Raw genomic sequence first — 25,547 nt, 5'->3', positions numbered from 1 at the left:
ACGGGGCTAAGTGTTGTAAGATTTTAGAGAGAAAAGGCTGAGCTGAGTGCTAAAGAGAAGAAATCTGGGAAGAGAACGAGATAAGGCCAAAAGGCAAATCTCAGATCCGACCTGCCATACACCCGATCGAAGCTCTGTGCAGAGATCTCTGCTACCGGTGGAGCAAACCTGAGAAGGAAGCTCTTTTTACCATCGAAACCATCCGATTCGACAAGCAGATCTCCATCGAATCTGTGCCAAGACGTTGGCACTTGTTTGTATCTGTTCTAACTTTTTTTCATTATATTTCATATTTTCTTTACCTCTTCGTTCACAAATGACCTCTTCATTCACGAATCATGTATCAAACGCTTAGTAGAAATATTAAATGTTTCGATAGATTCCATCTACCATTTTCTATCTATTTCCATTCACCCGTTAGTCACTTTCTTCATGATGTTTTCTTAATCTCCTGATGAGCAATATGAATCACCAAGAACTTAAGCTGTATTAAAGTTATAAAATATGTTTAGCTAAAGCATGCTAGACGACATCTTCACCTGTGAGAGCAGAAGTGAAGATGTCATTCCGATCTATTGAGAAAGGGTCAGAAGAGTGTGTTAACTAAAGCGAGTAGTACTTCCAGACATGGAAGTAACCTTGCGTTCATTAAGTTAGACTCTGTTTCACCACGGACATGTGGGAAACATGGCTGATCATTGAGAGGTATATGCCAAGAGAAGACCGGAACCGTATTTTTACCTTCAATCCAATTAAGAACTTGCGTTGTTTATAATACTCATCTTTCTCTTTCTATTATGTTCATAGGACTTGTCGCCATATCCCACATCTTTGCACAAACTTCACACCCAGTATTAATCCTAGCATCTTGTACGTGAAGTTTGTATCTTGTAACATCTAGCTTAAGTTTATTGTATCTTTATGTTTTATCGCATCTTTACTACTTACCTTTATTTTACCGCAATTTACATGTACAAACCCCTTTATAAAGAATTGAAAACCTGGTCGCATATACCACGAACATACTGCAATAACCAAAAACCAGTTCCCCGTGTTCGACCTTGGATCATACCGAGAAACTTGTGGTGGAATTACACTTGGCTTCATCGTAAGGAAACTTGTGACAACACAGAGCATACTACATGAATATTCCTAATTGACGCATTAATAGAAGTAGTATCGTATCATTTTGAGCATTTAATATCATACAAGCCTGGAAGCAAATGGCAAAGGTCTAGAAATGGAGCAAAGATACTAGCTTCCAGGAACCTAAACCCAGATGCGAATCTATGGTATTATCTGATTAAGAAAAGCATCATGCCTACAATGCATGATGAAACATTGTCGAAATAACGCGTCTTGGCTACCTATGTATCATGCAGTGCATCCCTTTAGATGTTGGGAGAATAATAAGGGATCAGATCAAAGCCATCAATATCAAACCAAGAGGACAACTTTATTTTCCATGGCCGATCTGCGTACTGTATGAACGTGGGGGCATCCCTCTGGGGGATGATCATGAAGAGATCGACGATCTGATGGACATCAAGTTAATCAGACGTTTACTTCGCGGTTCACCGCATCAGCCTGCCTTACTTCCCAAAGAAGTGGCAGCTAGACCTCGATCATCTAAACGCGCCCCCAAAAGAAGACACATCCGGATAATTGAACACAACGATGAAGCTTCAGAGCATGAAGCAGAGCTTGAACTTATGGATGAAGAAGCGCGACCAACCTTAAACCTCACTCTCCAAAACTCACCAGTGGTCCCGCCAGAAGGGTGTCTTGATCCAACGCTCCAAGAACCTACTGATATAGATCAAGACATTCCTTGCCCCCTTCCTTCGCCCTCACCAAGTCCAATTCCCAATTTTGTGCCTCTTCCAACCATCTTTGAACCAGCTGGGTTAGGGTCGAGTAACGCAGTAAATTTGAAGAACCAATTGAAAGAAGTGAAGAGCCAACACCAACTCGACGCAACATTGATATTAAAGATTTGAAAACTTTCATCAGTGATCAGCTCAGACCATTGGCCGCTTCCATTGAAGGTCTTCAACAACAAAACAGGGTTCTAAAAGATTACTTAAGGCAGCAAACAAGAAGGATGCAAGACCAATTTGTTTATACAACGCAGTACATTAATCAGGTCTTGGTTGGAATGTTTGCCCTGCCTCTACTACCTGCTCATCTTAGAAACCCTTTGCACTTTATGGATGAAGATCCTGCAGAAGAACGCAGGGATGACGCGCCAGCACAATAAAGTTTTGGGGTGTTGGTTATTTTGTATTTTGATTTAATTGATGATCTTTTGTATTTGTTTGACTTGTTTGTTTATTTCATGTTATTCTATGAAAATGAATGAAAATTTCTATCATTTTTTTTCCTTGCGTTTGACCTAAGCATACTTTTTTTGTTCTTTAGCTATTTTCTAGTCTTGTGCTTTGCCTTACCTCAATGATATCAACAATATGAAATCTATAAGTATAAAGTAGGCGTTAGAAAAATCAACAAAGCCTGAACTTCTCTAAAAGACCACATGTTTTCTTTCTAACGCATGCAAGCTTTAATTCAAAACTCGTTTCGGAATTCTCAAAGCCTTTTCGAAATTTTGTTTCTCTTTTAGCAATGAGGATTTAGCTCATCTCCAAATTTGGGGATGAGGGAAATCCGAGTTTAGACGCATTAACTGAATACATCAAAAAGAAAGGGAACAAAATAGAAAAATATTAAACGCAACTCCTCTGTCATTACTTCAAAAGAAAAGCTTCAAAGTGGCATGAGTTAAAAAATTGGAACAAGCACTTAGCCGTAGTTGGATGCTCGCATGACACTTGTGGGGGCAAGCCAAAACGAAGTTAAGTCTCCTAGACCAATACGTCCCATAAAACTCCTCTATCTAGTCTAAAGAAGTTGTGTCTTGAAACGCATAAATATTAGATATGAGTTTAGTTGTGAAAGGTTTTCACCCATAGTTGGATGCTCACATGACACCCGTGAGGGCAAGCCAAAATGAAAGTGGGATACTTGAAACAATGCATGGGTAATTGAACATTCATATTTTTTCTTTTTATCCGGCATCTATCTTAAAAAGAGCATCTAATGCATTGCTGGTTTAGAAAAAACGGGAATGTTTTGAGAAACAAAAGGAGTTGTTGATAAAAGGCTTGCTGCACCTGAAACTAAACATTATTCCTTTTAGAAAAGAGTCAATGTTCATTACATTTTCCAAACTCTTGTCTCGAGCTTATAATTGAATATGATGAGAGGTGAACTCTGCACACTAAAGACAAGGGAGATAACAAAGAATTATTTATGGAATGCTTGAGGACAAGCATTGTTCAAATTTGGGAGTGGTGATAACTTGTAGAAATACAAGTTATTTTGGCTCTTAAGTTGGAACAACTAAGATTTTTAATGATAAAATCTCCTCATTTTTAGAAGAAACGCATGGAATTACTCAAACATTATCAAACTCATGCAAAAGAATGTTTATTACTAAATACTGCGACATAACGCGTTATATTGTAAGATTTCAACAAGAAGCTAACGCATGATTAAAAAGTGTTGCAGGCAAAGTTCTAACGTATGGGCCATGCGGCGGAGGGATTCAAGGCAAAGAAGATTCATTGATTTAGGCTGTTTGTGTCAAATCACCACTTGCAAGTATGGGCACCTGCAGTAGGCGGCGTCTGAAAAGCTTCCGAGTGTCAGGCAGCTAACCAGGGCACGGACTTTAATGATGCCCATCACCAAGCTGGAGATGACCAATGCCTATAAATAGATGAAATCCCTCCAGAGTTTGAAGTTTAGAAATTTTCAAGTTTTCACTCTCATTATTAGCATAGTCGTAGTTTAGATCTTTAAAAGCTGTGTTGTGGTGCCAAGAAGAGTAGAAGGAAAGAGAACCACCATCACCGCCGGTCAAGGAGCGGAGGAAGCCGAGCTTGAGAGAGACACTTCATCCAATTCCTATACAAGTGATTGTACACAACTAGAATTGAGCCAAAGAGATACAAGAGATTGTACTCTGCGGCTTGACTCAGTTCCTTTCATCTCATTTATTGCTTTCGTACTTTCATTTAATTAAATATTGCTTTTGTAAAGACAATCTGCTTCTTTATAAAATTCATATATTTGATCCATCACACTTTGCCATTGTTTATTTCTTGTTTATGTTGGATGCATCTATACTTCATGCAAAATTTCATTTCAAACGCTTAAGCCAACTTGATCAATTGGTAAAAACATCTTTAGCTTAGACTATTCGAGAGAATAAATAAGCCCGCATCAAGTAGAATGCCTAGTACATCTAGAGATAGACTTACTGTTGTTTATTGCATCCAGTGTTTGACGCATGCATCCTAGAGATAGATTTTGTATGTTATTCGCATTGAGAAGTGTTGAATAAAGTATAACGCATAAACAAAGATAAATAAATCATCCATTCATCACATTCTAGTTCGTGTACACTCATCTTAGATCGATGCATACCACTTGCACTAAAATCCATTTCCACACGACCCATCATTCTCTACTCAACTCTTTTGTATCTTCTTGCACGAGCACAACACCTTAGTGTAAATAACACATTCCTTCATACATTTAGGAAATCCCTATAACAGCTACAACGCAAGGTCTGCATTAGCTTAACCTGAATCCATGAGTTCGACTTTGGACTTACCAGGAACCTAAATTGGATTTATACTTGGGTCTGATTTAGGAAAACTTGAACGTCAATAGGAGGAGTGTCGTGCGTTCTGTCGCACATTTCTAACACACCAACGCGTTACAAATACATAAACACATCAAAGCATCAACGCATCATTCATACTTAGAACTTATTCTTCCAATTTATTTTATACAATACACTCCTAGCTCGAATCACGAAAGCAACGAACGAACGTCCTCTCCTATAGCATATTTCCCCAATCCATAGAATTGAAGTAATCCAAATCCTCCACATCAATTAATAAGGTCTTTTCGACATTGATCCTCGTCTTCTCCCTCCTTATCATACCCAATTTAGTGTAATAGACCAATGTCATCTTCACAGCATCCATGTCGTTATCAAACTTCATCTCCTTGTACACTGTCTCTAAGGTATCAATGTAAATTTCCTCCACAAAATCATTCTTGAAGTACCTACTACGCAGGGAACCAAGTGTTTCACCTCTTCTTACAATTGTTGGATTAGGTGACTTCCATAATCCCATCACCAACAGGAAGTCTTATTTGGAGAAAGTAACAACCGTACCATTCAAATCAAAGGTCATTGCATCATTCTTATCATCTAAAACCTCCTTCAATAGAATGTAGTAGACCAATGGATTGTTGGAGATAATATCCATGTCCACGAATACCCTAAATATCGTTTTCTTGAAGAAGGCAACCTGAGTGGGAGTAAGCTTCTCTTTCATAATCTTGTTAGTCATCCCAATGTGAGAGGATAGGTTGGTCGATTGGCCTGGGAAACGATCCCGGGGAAGAATCTTAAATTATTTAGCCATACTGCACAAAATAATAAAGAGCACTAGAAATTAAGCATTTTGTTCGATACTCGATACACGATGTACGATACTCGATGCACGATACATGATACTCGATACATGATACACGATACATGATACATGATTGCTCAATACCAGATACACGATACATGCTACATTACATGTGACTAAATGGTCGATCATCGAGAATTTGGTTTGATTTTCCACCTTCATGACTTATCCTACTCAAACCCTAAACCCTAAACGGTTCGAAATACCAGAAATATGAAAACCGAAACGAAAAATATTCGAGCTCCAGCCAAACATATAAGATATGAAAACTAAAATAAAAATCATATCGGTCGAGTATTGAGGAACATGTAAGTGCATGATGACAAAATATAACAAACAAAGAGACAAATAATGCCAAAATATAAACAAAGAGAATAATGTTACCTGATGCAGAGAGAATCGAGAGAGTTTCGAGTATTGAGGTGCAATTGTCGAGGGATATAGAATCATAAGACAAGAGAGAATAGTCTAAGAAACGAGTTAAATGGTGAAATAATAGACTTCAAACGGGGTAAGAATTCAGAAAGTTCAAACTGATCGAGTATAAATTAATCGAGTATCGAGTATGATGTGACTATGATCGAGTATACACGTATTGACTGCACACGTAACGAGTGACCATGCATTCGGATATCGAGTGACTGTACATTGAGGATCGTGTAACGAGCCAATGAGGATTGAGTAACGAGTAATCGAGGACCGAGTGACGGGTAATTGAGGATCGAGTTCCTTGGTAGGCCTAGGCATGCAGAGTGCATTTTAGGGACGGAGGGGTAAAATCACACGTAGATGACATCAGCAGAAGACCACATTCCATTACTTTTTCTACCCGTGGCCATTTTTTATTTGGGTCTCAAATCTAAAAAAACCCACAACGCAAGGACTAAAGCCCACCGGTAGCATTTTTGTTATTTCCATGAAAGATTTTATTTCAATTTTCTTCTCTTCTTCTCTTCGGTGGCGTTAATAAAATAAAATAAAATAAAATAATCCTATTCTGCCATCGGACTCGCCCCATTTCCTTTTCCGATTCTCTCGCTCAATTTCGCCAATTTTCGCTGTTCGGCAGGAACAGAAAAATCAGATCTCTGTTTAGCTTCTCGATTTGCTATTCGTAATCAATTGATTCTTGGTTTAGTAGGTATGTAACTTGTTTCGTACGATCCTTGTGCTCTAAGAGGTTTGCAACGCTTTCGGATTGTTTTTCTTTTGTTCTACAGAATCTCATAGGCAGTAATTGGCATGTCATATGAGGAATTTATTCCATTTCTTGTCATTAGACAACTGGGTTCTTCCCAGCGAGGAATTTGTTAAGTAGTTGAAATCCTGTTCAATTAGGTGCTTTTTAATTGCCAGAATGTGTTTCTTTTTGCCCTATATTTGACTGAATGTGCATTATGATAGGAATTTGGTTGGAATATGGATGGAGAAATTCCCAACATAAAGAGATGGGTAGTGTTGTATCCCATCTATATTAATTCAAAGAAAACAATTGCTGAAGGAAGACGTATAGGTGTTAGTAAAGCATGTGAGAATCCTACGTGTGCTGAGATTGGGGATTGCTGCAGTCATCTCAAACTGCCTTTTGCCATTGAGGTTTTCTAGCAATCATCTGTCATCGTTAAAGATCTTACCTTCCTTTTAATTTTTGTTATCTCTGCTGCCTGTTTGTGTTGAAGTTACCTGCAGCCTGCATTGAGTTTATGTGAACCTGTGATAATTGATAGAATGTTTTAATTGGATTGTTTTCTTACATCATTAGGGAAATCAAAATTTCAATTTAAATCCAATAATCATTTAGGCCATGTTTGGTAACCATTTTGTTTTTAGCTATGCTTTTGAACTTTATGCTTGTTTTCTTCCAATTTTCTTTCCATGGTTTTAAACTTTTTTTAGTTTTCAAAACATGGCTTGATTTTTAAAATTGTTAGTAAAAAGTGGACAACATAACATACAAATTTAGAGCTGAATGCAGAGTTTCGAAGCTTAATTTTCAAAATCCAAAAATCAAATAATTATCAAACAAGGCCTTATATGAATTCACAACCAATAGCGAGTGGTTTCCATTTGTCCTGAATTTTTGCTTTGGTGACTGAAAATCCACATTTTTGTTTCTTTCAACAGAAAAACAAGCAAAGATTTTTGGTTTATATTTATAGCATTCCTGCAGATTGATAAAGCATATCCTCGTGATTTCATGCAAAGAGGGAGAGTGCGGGTTCTGCTGAAGAAGGAGGATGGAACTCTGTCTAATCCAGCTATTACTTCCAGTAAGGCTTGTGCTTGTCTCTGGATATCCTTCAAATATCTCTCATTCCAAACGAAATAAAGACTTTAACATCCTTTCTGGAAATTATAGGATTTAAATTTTTTTCTCAAACTTTTTTGGTTCATATCGAGGGTGAAGCTTTAGGCAGTTGTCCCATGAGATTAGTTGGTGAGCGTAAGTCGGTCCAGACACTTACGATTTTAAGAAGCAAAAAATGCACCATCCCTTAGTATTTGGTCAATGCATAAAGGTTGAATTTTGGCATGCATAAAATAAATTTAACTGTATGGTTTTTACATGAAGTAGATTTATAAAGATGAAATTAGTCCATAAAGAAACATTGGAGGGTAGCCCAAAAAGGAGAGGAGCTCCCCGAGTCCTTCTACCCATTAATATTGAAAAAGTTGTCTATTCTTCATCAACAAATTTATAATAAACTAATAAGCAAACATGTACCAACTTTTTAACTAAATAAATTTTTTCTTCTAAATAAATTCTTTCAACATTCATCCCATTTATTAAAGAGAAAATTTGTCCTTCTATTTGATTGAAACACCTTGAAAATTCTGTTTGAAGCTTATTTCAAATCCAGAGTGTTAACATCGCAGCTCTCTTAGGAATGAAACAAAGTCCTAGTTCCCACCCTTTTTTCTCTGCCTTGGCCCTTTGATTTTCAGCCTTTCCATACTACCTTTCACAGAACATATCATATCAACTGACTTATAGTGATGATTTGTGGATGTGAGATTCTGCAAGTATATTTTAAACTGTGCTGCTTGATTAACCAAACATCTAATCCCTAGTAGTGGTATCAGTTCAAGTATTTTGGATAAGTTTATCTGTCTAGCTAACAGCTGCAACAGTTTGTCCAACTTTCTCCTCAAAGAAAGTGTCTTTCTTTGAAAAAGTTCTGTTAAATTACAAGTTAATTCAATAAACTTCTGTTCCTTATAACTCTAAAAATTGATTAATAGGTTCCAAATTTGTATTTTGTAGGTTCAACTTTAATATGTCTAATAAGACCTTGAGCTTTCAATTATATGTCTAATAGGTCCTTAAATATTTAATCTAATTAGACACTTTTTTCGAACCTTTAAGACACGAAATTGAAATTCAATGGAAAAAAGGTCAAATATACTAAAATTTTATTAGATGCTCAATTGAAAGTTCATAAACCTATTAAATAAGAAGTTGTAAGCTTGTGGAACTATTAGACACATGACGTGAACATGAAAGTTTAAGAACCAAACTTGTAATTTGACCTAAATGTTTCAAAATTCCCCTCCAAGTTCTTATTATCAATAAAAATACCCTAATGATTACAATTTTACATGAGATATCTGGCACAATTTTACATGAGATATCTGGCTATATTGCAGGAAAACAACTGATGCTTCGTATAGCCGAACTTGTTCCTAGACATCCTGGGAGGACAAAGAAGCAGGAGCCTGCATCATCATCAACGGCAGGACCTTCAAAAGGCAAGGGTGGAAGAAAGAAGAAATAGTTACATTATGTAATTGCAAGAACCAGATTGATATCGACCAGGCAAGCGGTTTCGTTTTCAGGTCTTATTTCTTAATTCTCAACGACCTTTGACTATTGATGTCCTACCCTGCCCCCATCTGAAACGAAAAACTAACACAGTGGTCTAGAAGTTTTTGTGTAGTGTCATTGATACTTTTTTCTTGATGTTCGATTCATTGACTGAAAAAAATAGTCACGAAAGGTAGTGGGGACTGGTAATTATTTTGAGTGTCATGGAATCTTACATTTGGTGTAGTGTGGGTTTGTTTTGAACAATTTTGTAAAATAATGGATTATGAAGTTTTACTGAGATAAAGTTGCTGATAGGAGTAAATGATGGTGGATGAGAATTAAGTTGAATGGTCCACTCTTTTCTAAATCCTTTGAGATTGGAGGTGAAATAGCCTACCTGTGAATATGATTTACAGGTCTGGAGATTGATAAATGTGGTAATTTCTCAATAATTTGCTGCCAGATTCAGAATCTGGAAGTATGAAAGTTTTGAGATTTTTGCTTGTAATCTTATTAACAAACATACTTGAAACTCTTTCCAGGCTGTTTGTTTGCTTCAGAACTTTGCAAACATTAGTTGGTGTTATTCCTGGTTGGATACTGGATGTCCATCTAACCTGTCGGGATCCTAATTACATGAGGCTCTTGCCCCGATTATTATTATTATTATTATATGATACTGAAAGAAGACTTACAGAAATTAGAAGTCTATGTTGTAAAATTTAAAATTTAAAATTTAAAATTTAGAAACTGGACATTTTAATTATATTAACACATGCAATATTATTGTTTCTATTATGAAATTCATAATGTTTTCTTTAAATGGAAATTATATTGGAAATGATCCACCTAAACATGAAATTTTTTTAAAATTCTATTTGTTGAGAATAAATTAAAAAATTATGAAAAAAAATCAAAAAAAAAAAAAAAAAGAGTTACAGGAAACCCAATTGATGGAAAATTTTGCGTTGAGCATAGATGCATCTGAATGAGATAGGGACTGAAATATGGGCGGGATCCCGAGTCCCCAACACTGTGAACATCTAATGGTGGGCCGTAGATGTAATCTTTTCTTGAATCGAATTTCTCGTGGATTATTCTACTCTCAGTTTTTTTTAGTTTAATAATTTTTGGACTGTTGTGCTGATTCGAATCTGTAATGTAATATATTTAAAAATCATCGATCTGTAGTATTAAATTCATTTCGTTCTGATAATTTTCAACTCAACTTTTTTTCTATCTTAATTTTGATTACATTCCGACCTCCTAAACAGGCCTAAGACTGAAAGAAAACTTTAATATCATTTGGTTCCCGTTATCACTGTACTCACAAAATTCTAAATTTAGTACTTATGTTTTAAATGAATTTTTAAAATAACCTTCCTTGTCCATATATTATTTGTTGATTTTTTTCTTATAAAAAAATCTAAAAACTTTGAATGAGTAAATTTATGATTTATTGAAGGTATAGAGACTAAAGTAGACTAAATGAAAGCTAAAGTGAAAAACAAATAATATTTTAACTTCATTCTTATTTTCATCAGGAATCTTAAAAATGGTCTTGAGATTTGAAAAACTAAATGATCTTTCAAATGACACTTTTCAAAAACCAAAAAAAAAAAAAAAAAGTGAAATAAAGAAGAAATAAACTTAATTTTTAAAAGACCAAAAACAAAAAGCGAAATGGTTATTAAATGGACCTTAAATGTTTTTATGATTTTTGAAATCCCTAATAGAGTTTAGATCGTGGTTGTTATTTACTTTTTTATCTCCCTATATTGCTAATTTGAATATATGGTTCAAGATATTACAAACAGAATTTAGTATAAATTCTTGTGTTTGACATATAAACTAGATTTCGTCTTTGAAAATTGTCTAAATTTCGTGATAAAAACAATGTGAATTTTAAAGACGAAATTTTTATGTTTTCAATATATTTATATTTTGAAATTTATAATTTTAAATGCATAACCCATATCTATATCTATACTATATTAAATGGAGATATATGGGAGAATCTTTATCTTCCCATATTACCCTTTAATTTTAAACAAATTTCCATTATACACTCTCATCTCTTACCCTCCATTTGCTACGTTAGTTGCTACTTATTATTCTCTTTCATATCATAGATTAGTTACTAATTATCACTTATTCTACTTACTCCCATCCTTTCTTGTGATTGTTTGTTACGATTGTGTTTTATCAATCCTTCCTCATATTGGTAACCCACAATTTCTCCATATTTACAACATGTTGTTCCATACTTTTCCTTTAAATCTCTGCAATGGAATACAATCTTGAAGCATGATATTGGCCTTCTTTTTGTATTGTTTACACTTCCTGGTAATTTGTCTTTTTGTGATTTAAAATTGAATAGTTTGTGAAAACTTCTAATCTAAATCCAAATCCAAATTTCACGTTTTTGTTTTTCTATGTAGAGGCTAATTTCCAAATTTATATCCCTATTATTATTGTATACATAGCTCTTTTTAAGAGCATTACAAATTCTTCTCATTCTCAATTCTAAATCCATTATCGTAGAAGTTTTAGTTCAATCTACCATTGTAAATTTAGTAGTCTTTTTTTTTTTGTTGATTTTTTAAAATTAGTAAGTTCAATTTTTCAAATTTATTTCTCTATTATTATCATATACATAGTTTTTTCAATGAGCAATGTAGATTCTTCCCACCTCATTTTGAAATCCATCATTGTAGATATTTTGATTCAATCCATCATGGTACATTATGTTTAGGCATACCTTTTGTTGATTTTTTAAAATTAGTAAGTTCAAATTTTCAAATTTTATTTGGTTGATTTTTTTAAACTTAATGTTTGATTTAGTTGCTCACATTTGGGTTAAATTGACCACTTTCATTAACATATATAGAATTATTTATTTATTGTTAAAGAAATATTAAGGTCACATATATATATTTATTTATTGTATTTACATGTTAAAAACAAAAGGAAGTTTTATATTTTAAGAAAAATAAATTAATATTTTAATATTTAAAATATGAAGGTAGTTTTTTCCTCTAATCATTGCTTTTGGTGTTGTTGTTTATATTTTTCTGTTTGAAAATTCTTAACTTAGTGGCATACTCAAAGAAAGATTCATTAAAATCATGTATCAATAAATTCAAAATGTAAATTTGATTTAACAATACAAAAAATTAAAACACTAATAAGAGAAGATTTAATTATTATAATTTTTTTAAAAAGATTTAATTATTATAATTTTAAAAAAAAAATTTAGTTATTATAATTTTTTTAAAAAATTATGATTTGGGATCTTAATGATAAGAAAACAACATTCAATTTCACTTATCAAATTTTAAGAAAAATTCACAAAAATTGTCCATATCATCAAAGAAAAAAAAAAGTCATAATAGGAAGAACCATACAATTGTTATCCATGCATATAAATTTTTTTTGTTTACGATGGGATTTTCCCTTAATAAAAAAAATGAGAAATATGCTTCTTATGATTTTTTTTCTCCCTTTTTTTCCTTCCAAAAAGCAACCATCAAAGAATTACCCCATAATCAAACTAATATTTTATGTTATTATGTCACTTTCATATCAACTATATTTCACAAATTTTATTCTAATTTAACTATATCATTGTGTATTTTAATTTGATTCATCAATCTTTTTTTGTATCTTTATTCACTGTAATATATTTATATATATTTACTGTATTTAGATATTAAAAGCTCTTGAAGTTTTATATTTTAGAACAAATAAATTAAAATATGAAGGTATTTTTATTTTTCTAAATAAATATTTTAATATGATCATAGTTTTTTACTTTGTTGATTTTGAATTTTTCTTTTAAAAAATTCATATCTTAGTAGCATATTAAAAAAAAATTCATCAAAATCAAGTCTCAAACAAACTAAAAAAGTAAATCTGAGTAACACTTAAAAAAACCTTTAAAACATGAGAAAATTTAATTATTATAATTTTTCTTAAAAAATGATTTGATAGATTGAATCCTAATATAATATAATAGGAAAACAACATCCAATTTTGTTTACAAAGAGATTTTTCTTTATTCAATGTCACAATTATTAAATATTTATTTACTTTTTTTAAATGAAGGTATATAATTATTTTGAAATATATTTTTCTCTCTTTTTTTTCCAAAAAGTAACCAACTACCCCATAATAAAAGTCATTTATATTCCTATGTCACTCTTTACCAATTTTACTTCACAAGTTCATTTCAAGTATATAATTTTGTATTTTAATTTGATTCATCCATCTATTTTTACATATTTATTTATTGTAAATTAACTTGAAACAAGAAATATTTAGTTTAACAAATTTTTTAAAAACTTTATCTACTAATTAAATTCAATGGATATTCAATTAAATTTAAATTATTTCTTAAAACTTTATGTCATAAAATTTTTTCATAAAATTTTTTAGTCATGTGTAACACACATGTCTTCCAACTAGTTATATTAAACAAGGATAAACATGTTTCAAAATACAATATATCATGTTACAAATTCAATGCCTCTTTAGCGTAACAACAATAGTTTATTAATTAGTATTAGTTTATAACTTAATTAGTATTAGCTTGTGGTCATCCTACTATTTAGTGGACAACTACATTGGTTTATAAATATAGTATCAAACACATCTAAAATAATTATTTAAATTGAAATTTAATTTCAAAACTTGATACAAAATACATATATGAAAATATGAAATACAATCATATAAGAAAAAATTTAAGTAAAGCCTTGTTGTAAAAAAAAAAAAAAAAAAATTGCATGTTACAATTTTTTTAAAAGAAATTTAGAATATAAAATAATTAGTTTCCCTTGACTAAAAGTTTGTTTAATCCAAATTGAAAGATGATAATTAGGAGTATTTATGGGTTGAGTTGAAAGACTTTTTAAACCCAAGAATTGTTCGGGTTGTAAAATTTTTTTCAACCCAAATAACTCATATTAAAAAATGAACCCAACCCAACCATAAAATATTTGGGTTAGGTTGGTTTGGGTTAACCGGGTAAAGAAGTAAAATGTAAATATGTAAAAATCTAATTTAATTATTTTCATATATTAAATTAAGATTAACAACTCAATTTTAATTTATATAGTGGAAATTTTCTTTATAAAGTACAAATAAACTACTTTTAATAGTTGTTGAAGAATAAATTATTCAAAAAAAATATTGAAATTAAATAAAATTAAAATCATTATATGCATAAATAATTGTGTTATAAATAATAAAAAATATTTTAAAGTTAATAATAAATTCGGATTGGTTCGGGTTGGTTTGAATTATATTAGGTAAACCCATGAATCAATCCAACCCATAAAATTTTTATTTATTTGAATCAAACCCAGTCAAATGAGTTAATAACCTAACCCAAACTGTACGAATTGGGTTGGGTTGATCGATTTTTTTGGATCATAATGTGTGCTAAAGAAGGGTCGTTCTTTTCAAGATAATAATAAAAATAAATAAATAAATAAAGTTGGGTCGTTATATTCATCAAATGACAGAAACACCCATGGCCTTTTGTTCGAAGCTAAGACAACAAACCACCTTTGTGCAACAAGAAAGCAACTTCCATTCCTCCAGTACCTTCCAGATTTCGACCATATAAAACCCCAACGCCAACAGAATAAAGAAATTTGGAAAAATTCCAAATCAAATTTTCAAAGAAGAAGAGAAGACGACACAGATCAGTGAGAAGCAGAAATCATCAATCATGGCGACGGAGACTTGTACACAGGCCTACGGCGAGCCCTCGTATTGGGACAATCGCTATTCCAATGAATCTGGCCCCTTTGATTGGTACCAGAAGTATCACTCCTTGGCTCCATTGATCAATCTCTATGTCTCTCGCCATCATCGCATCCTCGCCGTCGGTTGCGGCAACTCAGGTTTTCCTCTTCTCCATTTTCGCCTTTTTGGATTCATTCTTCTTTACCAGATCTGTTACTAACTGCTATCGCATTGCATTTCGACTCTGTTTGTATGAAAGAGGCGTTTTATTGGCATTATTTGTGGTTTTTTTTTTTTTTTTTGGTTATCATAGCATTTAGCGAAGGCATGGTCGACGATGGCTATGTGGATGTGGTCAATGTCGATATATCATCTGTTGTGATCGAAGCAATGCAGAAGAAGTATTGTAATCGTCCGCAGTTGAAGTGTACGTTTTTCGCTTCCTTTTTGTTTAATTGGCGTTTTATTGTTCTTCGTAATTTTAGAGGAGATATTGCCTGGTTAGTGTAGTTTGGAATTACGAGTCCTAGTTTGTTTATCTAGATTTTGGAGAAGAATGAACTACAGAAATCTATTCTATAGTTTTATATTTTAGCGTTTGGTGTGGGAAAGTGTGTTTAGGTAAGTTTGATTTCATAAATTCAAGCTATACAGACTTAGTTTGCAAGCCAAATGACCCTTGCTCTCTTACAATGAAGAATTCAAATTCATTCCGTTGCTCTTTGAAGTTGAACTGTATTATCTATATCATTGTTTATAATTAGACTGTACATGATGGGAATTTTTAAATTTAATTCATGATTCAAGTATTCATTGACGTTCCTTTATAATCGAACAGATATGACAATGGATGTTCGTAATATGAGTGCATTTGAAATATGTTCTTTCGATGCCGTTCTTGACAAAGGTGTAGTAATCCCCATGTACACAATTTCTAATTCTCTCCGTGCACTGTTATTGTGTGCGCATGAGTGTGTTGTTTTCCAATTTTCTCTCCTCAACATTTTGATTATTTCTATGTGATGTTTCCAGGTACCCTAGACTCTCTATTGGTGAGTGTTGAGTGTTTTGATAGGTTTATCTTTTCTACATTAATTGCTTATATATGGGCAACTTTTAATTTTAGTGTGGAAATAATTCACGGGAAAATGCGACTAGGATGCTTGAAGAAGTTTGGAGGTAAATCGCAACAATGGACTAGATGATTATCTTTCAGTTCTTTATTTTTATGTATAAATTTTCTTTCTTGATCTGTTCACCATATATTGAAGCAGTTGATGACAAACTATAGGGTCCTCAAGGAAAATGGAGTATATATTTTGGTAAATTCTGTAGTTAGTACTCGTCCCTGTTTCCTTGAATGTGTTTGTTAGTGTTACATGCAAGGAATAATCACTGTGTTTTGCTTCAAATCTGCAGGTTACATATGGAGCTCCCACGTATAGACTAAGTCTACTGAAACGTTCTTTCTCATTGATAAAGCTTCATGTCACAGGTCTGATCAAAACTAAATTTAAGCTATTTAGTGGTTTTAAATCGGTACAAAGTGTTCTTCGAGTCTATTTATTTCATTTTCTAGTTCAACCACAGCTGCACGGAAACACGGGCATATTTTATGCCTCTGCCCCTTATAGTGTTTCAGTTCCACACAATGTCTTTGCTTTTTTTGTAGGAGGTTTATATAATACCTAAACTTCTTAGGCATCCAAACTTGTTATGATGTGTGATCAATTTGTTATATATATATATTTGATATCACGAGTGTTCTGGTCAGTTTACGCGTACTTTGACTCATTTGATCCTACAACATTTATGTATCAAGAAAATTTGTAGGATATTAACTCTTAAGTACGTGGCCACCATAGATTGAATCAATGACCCTTAGTCCTTTATCAAGGTCATGCTCCTTATTTATCTCTAGGCCAATCTATGATGATCATATACTGAGTTCCTTTTTCTCCTTAGCACATGCTCAGATATTAATAGACTAGAGAATAAAGTCTTCAATACTGGGTTTTGACAAATTTTATAACCCACAACCTATTTGACAACTATTTATTGAATAAATTTTATTCCAATCATTGTTCTTCACTATACTTCAAGTCTTTAAACCGCTCTAGAAACACTTGTAATGACTTTCCTATCATGTCATTCTTATCTCTTATCGACAACTTGCAGAGAAATATGTTTCAGAAAAAAGGACTGACCCTCCAAAATGGGACCTCTTGAAACCTGTTCCACTTGACAACGACACGAGCCTGCTAGAAACCGTGCTTGGGCAGAATCCTGATGTGCACTATATATACATCTGTACGAAGGTCAGCATTTCGCTTTTCAATCGGTTATCCTTAAAGTTGAAAAGAGCTCCTTTCCTCCCTGTACTGTTAGAAGATGCATAAATTTTCGTTTTTGCAGTTAGTTTTCATTTTAGCTGTGATCTTACCGTCGAATTTGACTTTCTTCTTTGCGCTTTCAGGATAGTTCTTTGAAGCCAGACCAGAAGCATGATGTTGCCGTTGAGTGAGGGGAGAACCTGATAAAAGGCCAGTGTTTTCCTTTAACTGAAATGTAGGAGTTTGTTGAAGTTTTTTTCGTTCTCTAACATGATAGTATTTAAAGTTTAACTATTTCTCACTTCATTTAATCATAAATTATCTTTGATGCCAGCCTTCACATCCTCGTGACTGTCATTTGATTACATTTGAGATAGAATTCAACTCGGTCATTATAGCACAAGAAGTTTTTCATCTTGGGAAAATTGCACTGTTCCACTCATTTTGGAGCCCAAAATGACGAGTGTCCCACTTTTTAAAAACCATTGATAATTCATCATATCATACATGTGTGAAATTATCAATTTGCTCTTCCTTCAAATTCTTTTCTTCTTGTTCTTTGGCGAGCAACTTTTACGAAATTGTTTTTTCTTTTCTTTTTTAACCTTCTCTTTCCTTCTTCTTCTCCGGCGTGGCTAACTTGGGCGAAAAACCACACCTCCTTTAAATGTGAGAGGAGAGTGATCTTTGAGGAAAAGAAAAGAAAGAGCGAGATAGTGATGGCTCTTCCGCATGCGCGAGTTTATTTTGGTATTAACAAAAGATCAATTGTCATTTTTTTTTAAAAAAAAATGGGTTATTTGCTATTTTGGACCTAAATTTTGGGTTATCCATACAAATTTTCCTTTAATATTTGAGATACCATTTTTCGCCAATCGTTTTAAGGAAAAAAAACTCGAGTGTAGCCTGACACCATCTTTTGTGTAGTCCAAGTAACACCAAATAATAATCTACCTGTGATAAATTTTTATTGAATTATTTTTATTTTATTTTTAGTATGTAAAGAAAAGAGGAGTATGGGAATGGATGCAACTTAGACTGCACGTCTACACCTAATAATTGCTCTTGTTTTATTAACAAGGTGTACCGTCTACACAAAAATCGATATTGACATGAAAACAAAGATAAGACTTATGGAATAGAAGTTTTTAGATTTTGTTGTTTTGATTTTTTTTATGGGGTTTGGAAGTATTTGAGAGATTTTATTTAGTCAAAATGTAAATGTGAGAATCTTTTTTCGAAATTTAGAGTAAGGAAATCTAAGAAACCAAATTTGAGGACGAAAAAAATAGAAAAGAATAAACCATCTCTACTACCCATACAAAAATTGACCATACAATAATGTAAGAAGAATTGGCTCGAACTTTTGTACTTGTTTTTTTCTCTATTTTGTTCAATCTTGATTGTCATCTTTGTCTAGATTCAATTGAGGGCTTAAATTCAAAAACAATTGGGCGAAACATCCAAACTTTTTTTTTTTTTTTTTACCAATTTTGTTAAATTTTGTTCGTCATCTTAACCAAGATTCTACCGAAAAAGTTCAAAAAGTTGGTGATTCGAATGTGTTATTAAAAGAATATTAAAGTTTTTATTTCTATCTCAATATTGATCTAGCCTGGATGCATTGAGACAAGACATTACAAGAATTGACAAAAAGGGTACTACTTGTGAAAATAGGAAATTTTTTGTGCTATTTATGACAATTATCAAATTCAACTCTCTAGTGGAATCTTCCGCTCATGATGTGTGAAGTATGACGTTAGAAACATGGATTTGTACGTATATTTGGATTTGTATAAATAAATTAAATGCTAATGTGAGGTGGGGGACTCGAACCTTTGATCTTAAGGTTGATAGTACATACTTTATGTTAGTTGGATTATAAAAATTTGAACTTAAATGGGGTTCGGCGATTTGATGAACCTCAAACCTCTACATCAAGAGTTACTACAAGAAATCTGAGTTTTGATATCAGTTGGAAAAAACTAAAAACGGATGCACAATGTTAGTTTCTTAGTTTCTTATATATATAAAAAAAACTGATCTTTAATGTTGGTTTTAAACTGACATTGTAGGTGTATTTATAATGTCGGTTTAAAATCGACATTGTAGGTGACTCTGTCTTTTAAATCCAAACAATTTTTTGATTTTCATTTCTTTGTCTCTCTCTCCCTCATTTTCATTTCCCTCCTTCCCAAATTATCCATTAGAAAATGAAAAATAAAAGAGGTTAAAAAAGAAAAAGAAAAGAGGTTAAGAAAGAAAGATCAAAATTTTATTTCTCCATCTCTCTCCCCCAACTTCTTCTTCACGTTAACCCTACCCCGGACCAGTTGCTGCTTCCATCACACGACTAGTGTCCGGCCAACTTCTCCTTCATGCCGGTCTTCCTCTCACCCAACCTTCAACCAGCCGCTAGGCGTCACATATCTTAACTAGTTGAGTGATGTTCAATTGACCATGTAGCTTGCATTTTGTACTTGGATTTACCGGTTGTAATATTTATTATGTTATATAAAATGTGGATTCCTCTTTCATAATATTTTCTTTTTTATTTTCTGTTTTTGAAACATCGCTTGTTTCCTCCCAACTTTCTTACTATGATTTGCACAATTTTTTTTGTTATCTTCACCATTTTTAAACAAACATTTGAATTCTTAGTTAAAGTAAAAATGGAAAAATGTTTGTAAAAACTACGGCTCCATTTTATTAACATTTTTTTTAGAATTTTGTTTTTGAAGTTTATTGTATATATAATAATAAGAAGCCAATCCTCTCATTTGCATCCATTGAAATTATGACAAAAATCAGAGTGTATATGTTAAGAGCCAATCCTCAATTTTGCATCCATGGGGTTGTATGGTTCAAGTAGGTGTTACATTAATGTATATCAATAGCATGGTGAAGAACCACATGTAAACTAGATATATAAATTTTGTCTTGATGGATATTTTGCTATATATCATGAAACTTTAAATACAATTATTGTTATTTCTTAAACAAAAAAAAAAAAAAGAAAAAAAAAAGAATACAATTATTGCTATTATGGTATATATAGAAAATTTGATAATATCCATACCATCGACATATGGTGGTAACAAATAGAAGTCCTCGCAAATGGAATCTATTGCAATTCAAATAGGGTTTTGATTATAAATTTTGAAAGTATTACGTGTCACCAACATTTTAATGAATAGAATAACCACAACTGGGTCATTTACTTAATTTACCTACAATAAATGCAATATATAAAAAATCAAATCATTATAATATGAACTATATGTATGAAAGGGCCATTTGGCTTGCCAATTTCTAAAGTTGGGTATAAACAACTCAATTTCAATAGTAAACACTATCCGAATTTACACATTTATAGAATAATTTCATTCATTTTTTTTTACTTTTCATTGATGAAGTGAATACTAAAATTTTCTAAATAAAAAAGGCATATGTGATGATGAATAAGAAAATAGTATTAAGAAAAAGAAAAAAGAAGAAATGAAACGAACGTTATCCATGAAGAATATGTCAATTATTTTGTAAGAAATTTAATTAAATCAAATAAAAAAACAATTGTGTAAAATTATGAAATATTATATTAAATAATTAAGCAATATATATTCATAAGATCTAGAAGAAATGTATGGAATAATTGCAATGAAAGTTTGTATATTAAGAAAATACAATTTTAAACGGGGTAATTAAGCATGGAGAGAGTATTAATTGAGTGTAGTATTACAAAGAAATTATCTTTTTTAGAAAAGAAAAATTCAAAGTTATGACACCATATAACCAAAAAAAAATTGAAAACGTTGTATAATAATAGAATGAGTTGCAAAACTTATAATAAAAGAAGTTGCAAACAAAACAAGTTATCGATATCTATTATAGAGCTAAAATGAGCTTAGCTCAGTAGTTTTGACATGTATATTCAAGAGGTCGAAGTTCAATCCTCCATCCCACATTTAATTTTCACATATAGAAAAATGTCAAATGTTCAAATTATTTATAGAAATAGCAAAAAAAAAAAAAAAAAAAAATATTAATAGGCACTAATAGACTTCTATTAACATTATTAAATTTTGCTATTTTATGTAAATAGCTTCCCCTTTTTAATCTTAGGTTAGGGATATTTTTATTTGTAAAAATAAATTTAAACAATTTTTTCTCCCATTTTTCATATTATCTACTCAACATAAAGTTAAGAGTTTATGTTTACATTAAAATAATAATAATAATAGTTCCATCAGACATAATATTCAAACTTTTATTTAATAGAAGATAAATAAGATATTTTTGAAAGTCCGAGTTCAAATAGATACAAACTTCAATTCATTTTTTTAATTTGTTTTAAATAATATATTTCAATACTGACTTAGAGTTATGTTAAGAATGCTTAAGAAAAGAAATATGAATTCTCCGATGAATACAACCGATGCCTGATTTGGTCCTCCACTGATAATGTTTCCACCAACTGAAAAAACACAAATACAACCTTTTAATATCACATATTTAGGTGCATCTCAGACAACACCTATCTTTATGCATTCCACCAAATTGTCTAATCATAATTTGTCATGTGCTAAATTTTATTTATTTTTTTATTTTTTTTGAAATATTTTAATATTTTCTTTTATGTGAGTGGTGAAAATGATGCACAAACATAGGTGCATCTTGGAATGTATCCAAGTATTACCCATAAATAAAAACTAAAAATAATTTTACATGTACATTTTCAAAACTTAAATTTCAAAACAAAGTTTGGAAAAAACTAGATATGAGCATTGCTAATTATAAAAATGACATAATTAAATTTTTTAATACGAAAAAGTTCATAGTATATTTTAATTAACATTCATTTTTAAATTTTTAAGATGTATATTTTCATCCAATTTGTCATTTTGGTTACTAAAAATGTCTAGTCTTTTTCACTTTCAAGTTTCACAAAATAATCTTTGTGTTTTTTTTTTCTTTTCTTACAAATTAATAACATATTTTTAAGTATGTGTACTACATTGTTAATATGAGTATGATTACAAGTTGCATATATTAGAGAAGTATATTAAACAAGTGAAAATTAAATGGAAAAAAATTAACATAATAAAGATAAAAATAGTTGTTTTAAAAAAATTTAGAGACTAAAATGACGTAAAAATAAAAGTTCAAAATCCAACCTACACTTTTGTTTCCTTTTTCTTTTGTATTAAAAAAAAGTTGATGTTTTTAAAATTTAAAGCCTAAAATAATAAACCATTTTCATATATATACTTTAAATTTTCTTCTATTTTCGTTCTTGTACTTTCAAATATCAAATTTTAGTTAATGTACTCTATAAATTTTTAAACTCAAATAAAAAACTAAAAATGATATTTTAACTTAAATAATATAAAATTAAGGGAAAAAATATTTTTTTGCCCCTAGATATTTGGTTTAGTTTCAATTTGGTTCTTAAATTTCAAAATATTGAACTTTTAGCTCTTAAGTTTTGAGTTTTATTTCAATTATGTTACAATTTTACTCTTAAGACTTGAATTGTGTTTCAATTTAATTTGGTCCCTAGGTTTTAAGATCTACATTTTTAATCTCAAATTTTCAATAAATACTCACTCTCGATTTCTGATGTTAATAATAATTAATTAATTTAAAATATTATAAAGTAAAATTTTAAATTTAATTCTAGTGATAAAAATAGTGAAACTTAGTTAATTATAATTCTTTTAATTATTTTAAATGAATTAATAAACAATAATACTAAATACAAAAAATAAGTATTTAGTGAAAATCGGCAACATTTTGAAATCGAGAGACTAAATTAAAATCAAACTCAAAAATTAAAGACTAAAGATGTAACATTTTCAAATATATGAACTAAATAAAAATTAGACTCAAAACTTAGAGATAAAAAATGATATTTTTTTCTAAAATTAAAAGTTTAGAAATAAAAACAAGATATTTAAAAAAAGGTTATTGAAAGCAATGTAATGCAAAAGAGGCGTTACCGCAATCCCTAGTATGATTGGAAGAAACAGAGCAAAGGCACAACAATCCTTCCGTTTCAGTATCAAATCCACAACTTCCTCCCGATTTCGCACACCGATCGCATCCCAAATCCGCTACCGAAAAGCTCAATTTCATCCCGTATTCCCAATCCAAAGCTCCAACGCCTTTCAGATTCTCCGAATTCAACACCGTCGTGTGATGCGAACAATCCAGAATGTTCATACTCATCAACTTCACCGTATCGTATCCAGTGAAACAGCACGGCGGCGAACTACTGTTCGTCAACAGATGGAACACTCGGAACGCATTGCAAGCCCCGTACAGTTCATCGCAGGAATGGCCTGAGAAATTGAAGCAGAGGTACTTGTAGTGGTTCAGGATTGGAGAGTCGATCGAGCAGTTGAGGAGAGCGAAGACGGTGTCTGGCGACGGCGGAATGATGATCGATTGGATGTCGGTCATGATGAAATCGTGGTGCGGTTGGAGGATTGAGCAAGTCGACATCGCTGGATCGTAGATCACCATGGATTGCTTGTCGTAATCGATGGATTGGACTTTGTAACTGCCGGAGGGAGTGAGGAAGAAGAGATCTGTAGAGCAGTTGAACATGCGGCGGAATTGAGGCGCTCCGCAGCCGTCGTCGATTCCGAAGGGGTATTTGATCGGAATGTTGCCGCAGGAGGCCCGGCAAGGCGAGGCGAATGTGAGAGAATTAGGTGAAAGTATTGCTGTCAGTAGGAGGAGTAGTGGCCATGGAAATGTGAGATTCCGGTGGCCGGAGATGGCGGAAAGCGGTAAGGACGCCATGAAGTTCATGAAAGTAGTAATAATTTCTGGTACTGAGAAACTCAATGGAATGGTTGATTAATTTGATTTTGAAGGAGGAAGAGGAGAACAGCTCAGAGCAAGGAATTGAGAATTTCGAGGAACAATTATGGACTGAAATTACGGTGTTTGCTCCATAAACTTTTCGAGGTAAATTTCTCTTTTTAGTTTTATTATTATTATTATTATTATATTTTGTTGGTTTAAAATGAACTAATTGGAATGATAGCCGGTGCCTTGCTCACTTACTTATCAATTATATTTGGATAAAGAGATCTTTTTGTATGTATGATCAAATTTAGTTTCATTAATATCGAATGATGTCAATTATTGACTATATTTGGATAAGGAGATTTTCTTCCGATGCATCACAAGGTAACTACTAATGTTAAATCACTCATTCGCGATCCCAAATATTACCTATTGCAAATTTATGAAATCTTGAATATGATTTCACGTTCGAAAAAAGTTACAAGATTTTAAATTTTGTGAAGAAAAATTTAGAACTCGTTTGGATTGACTTGAGAAAAAAAAATTCAAAAAAGATCATTTTTATTTAAACACTTTTGATAAAAATGGTTGAAAATACTCTTCAAAATCTATTTGAGTAGTTACTAAACACTCTAGTTTTTTCTAAAAGGACTTATTTTTCTAAGTTAAAATTCACTTTTAGTCCTTAAACTTTTATAAAAATAACGATTTAGTTCCTAAAATTTGGTTTGTAACATTTTAGTCCTTGAACTTTAATATAATAATTTAGTCCCTATACTTTATAATTTGCAACAATTTAGTTTCTAATTTAGAAATTAATAATAAGATTTCATGATATTTCATGCATAAATAAAATCGTTAAATTGATTAGAGACTCAATATTTTTGCAAAATATAAAATCTACATCATAAAATATTAAAAATTGACATCAAATTTTGATTGATTTTTTTTTGTGTGATGGACTAAATTGTTACATATTAAAGTTTAGAGACCAGATTGTACAAATTTGAAAGTACAGGGATTAAATCGTTACAAACTAAAATTCAGAGACTAAATTGTTATTTTAAAAAAAAATTCAAGGACCAAAAATGATTTTTCATATTTTTTAAATTAAACACTTGAAAATGCATTCCAAACATATCGTTAATGTTGGTTAATACTTTGTGATGTAAACAAAAGGTTAGTTTTCATTGTCTTTAAAATCTAAGTATTTGGGTCATTGGTAAAAAGAAAGAAAAGAATCTCTGGATTTTTTTTTCTTATACATCCTGTCATAAG

The 25,547-nt window shown here is 31.7% G+C and overlaps 3 protein-coding genes across 4 annotated transcripts; 2 read left to right on the top strand and 1 right to left on the bottom strand.

Annotated features, from left to right (window-relative positions):
• Positions 1-6,510: 6,510 nt before the first annotated feature.
• LOC120071380 (signal recognition particle 19 kDa protein) lies at positions 6,511-9,708 on the top strand. Its single transcript, XM_039023634.1, has 4 exons — positions 6,511-6,699; positions 6,963-7,154; positions 7,729-7,828; positions 9,207-9,708. The coding sequence occupies exons 2-4, from the start codon at positions 6,978-6,980 to the stop codon at positions 9,332-9,334; spliced, it is 405 nt and encodes a 134-aa protein (XP_038879562.1). The 5' UTR covers positions 6,511-6,699; positions 6,963-6,977; the 3' UTR covers positions 9,335-9,708.
• Positions 9,709-14,903: 5,195 nt separating this feature from the next.
• Positions 14,904-17,853, top strand: LOC120072743 (EEF1A lysine methyltransferase 4). Of its 2 annotated transcripts, none has more exons than XM_039025226.1 (9): positions 14,904-15,278; positions 15,434-15,547; positions 15,959-16,027; positions 16,153-16,172; positions 16,247-16,299; positions 16,412-16,442; positions 16,540-16,615; positions 17,299-17,438; positions 17,597-17,853. In XM_039025226.1, exons 1-9 carry the CDS (start codon positions 15,104-15,106, stop codon positions 17,642-17,644), a joined length of 726 nt encoding a protein of 241 aa, XP_038881154.1. In that variant the 5' UTR covers positions 14,904-15,103; the 3' UTR covers positions 17,645-17,853. The 2 variants fall into 2 exon arrangements, with proteins under 2 accessions (XP_038881154.1, XP_038881149.1); XM_039025221.1 differs by having other exon boundaries at positions 16,412-16,454.
• Positions 17,854-21,799: 3,946 nt separating this feature from the next.
• Positions 21,800-24,606, bottom strand: LOC120090426. Its single transcript, XM_039048088.1, has 2 exons — positions 23,453-24,606; positions 21,800-21,927 (listed from the first exon to the last, which is right to left on the bottom strand). Exons 1-2 carry the CDS (start codon positions 24,267-24,269, stop codon positions 21,818-21,820), a joined length of 927 nt encoding a protein of 308 aa, XP_038904016.1. The 5' UTR covers positions 24,270-24,606; the 3' UTR covers positions 21,800-21,817.
• Between the last annotated feature and the right edge of the window lie 941 nt (positions 24,607-25,547).

Source organism: Benincasa hispida, chromosome 1, assembly GCF_009727055.1.
Source record: "Benincasa hispida cultivar B227 chromosome 1, ASM972705v1, whole genome shotgun sequence".
NCBI classification, from domain to species: Eukaryota; Viridiplantae; Streptophyta; class Magnoliopsida; order Cucurbitales; family Cucurbitaceae; genus Benincasa; species Benincasa hispida.
The sequence above is the reverse complement of the archived record's forward strand: the minus strand, read 5'-3'. Positions and strand labels throughout refer to the sequence as shown.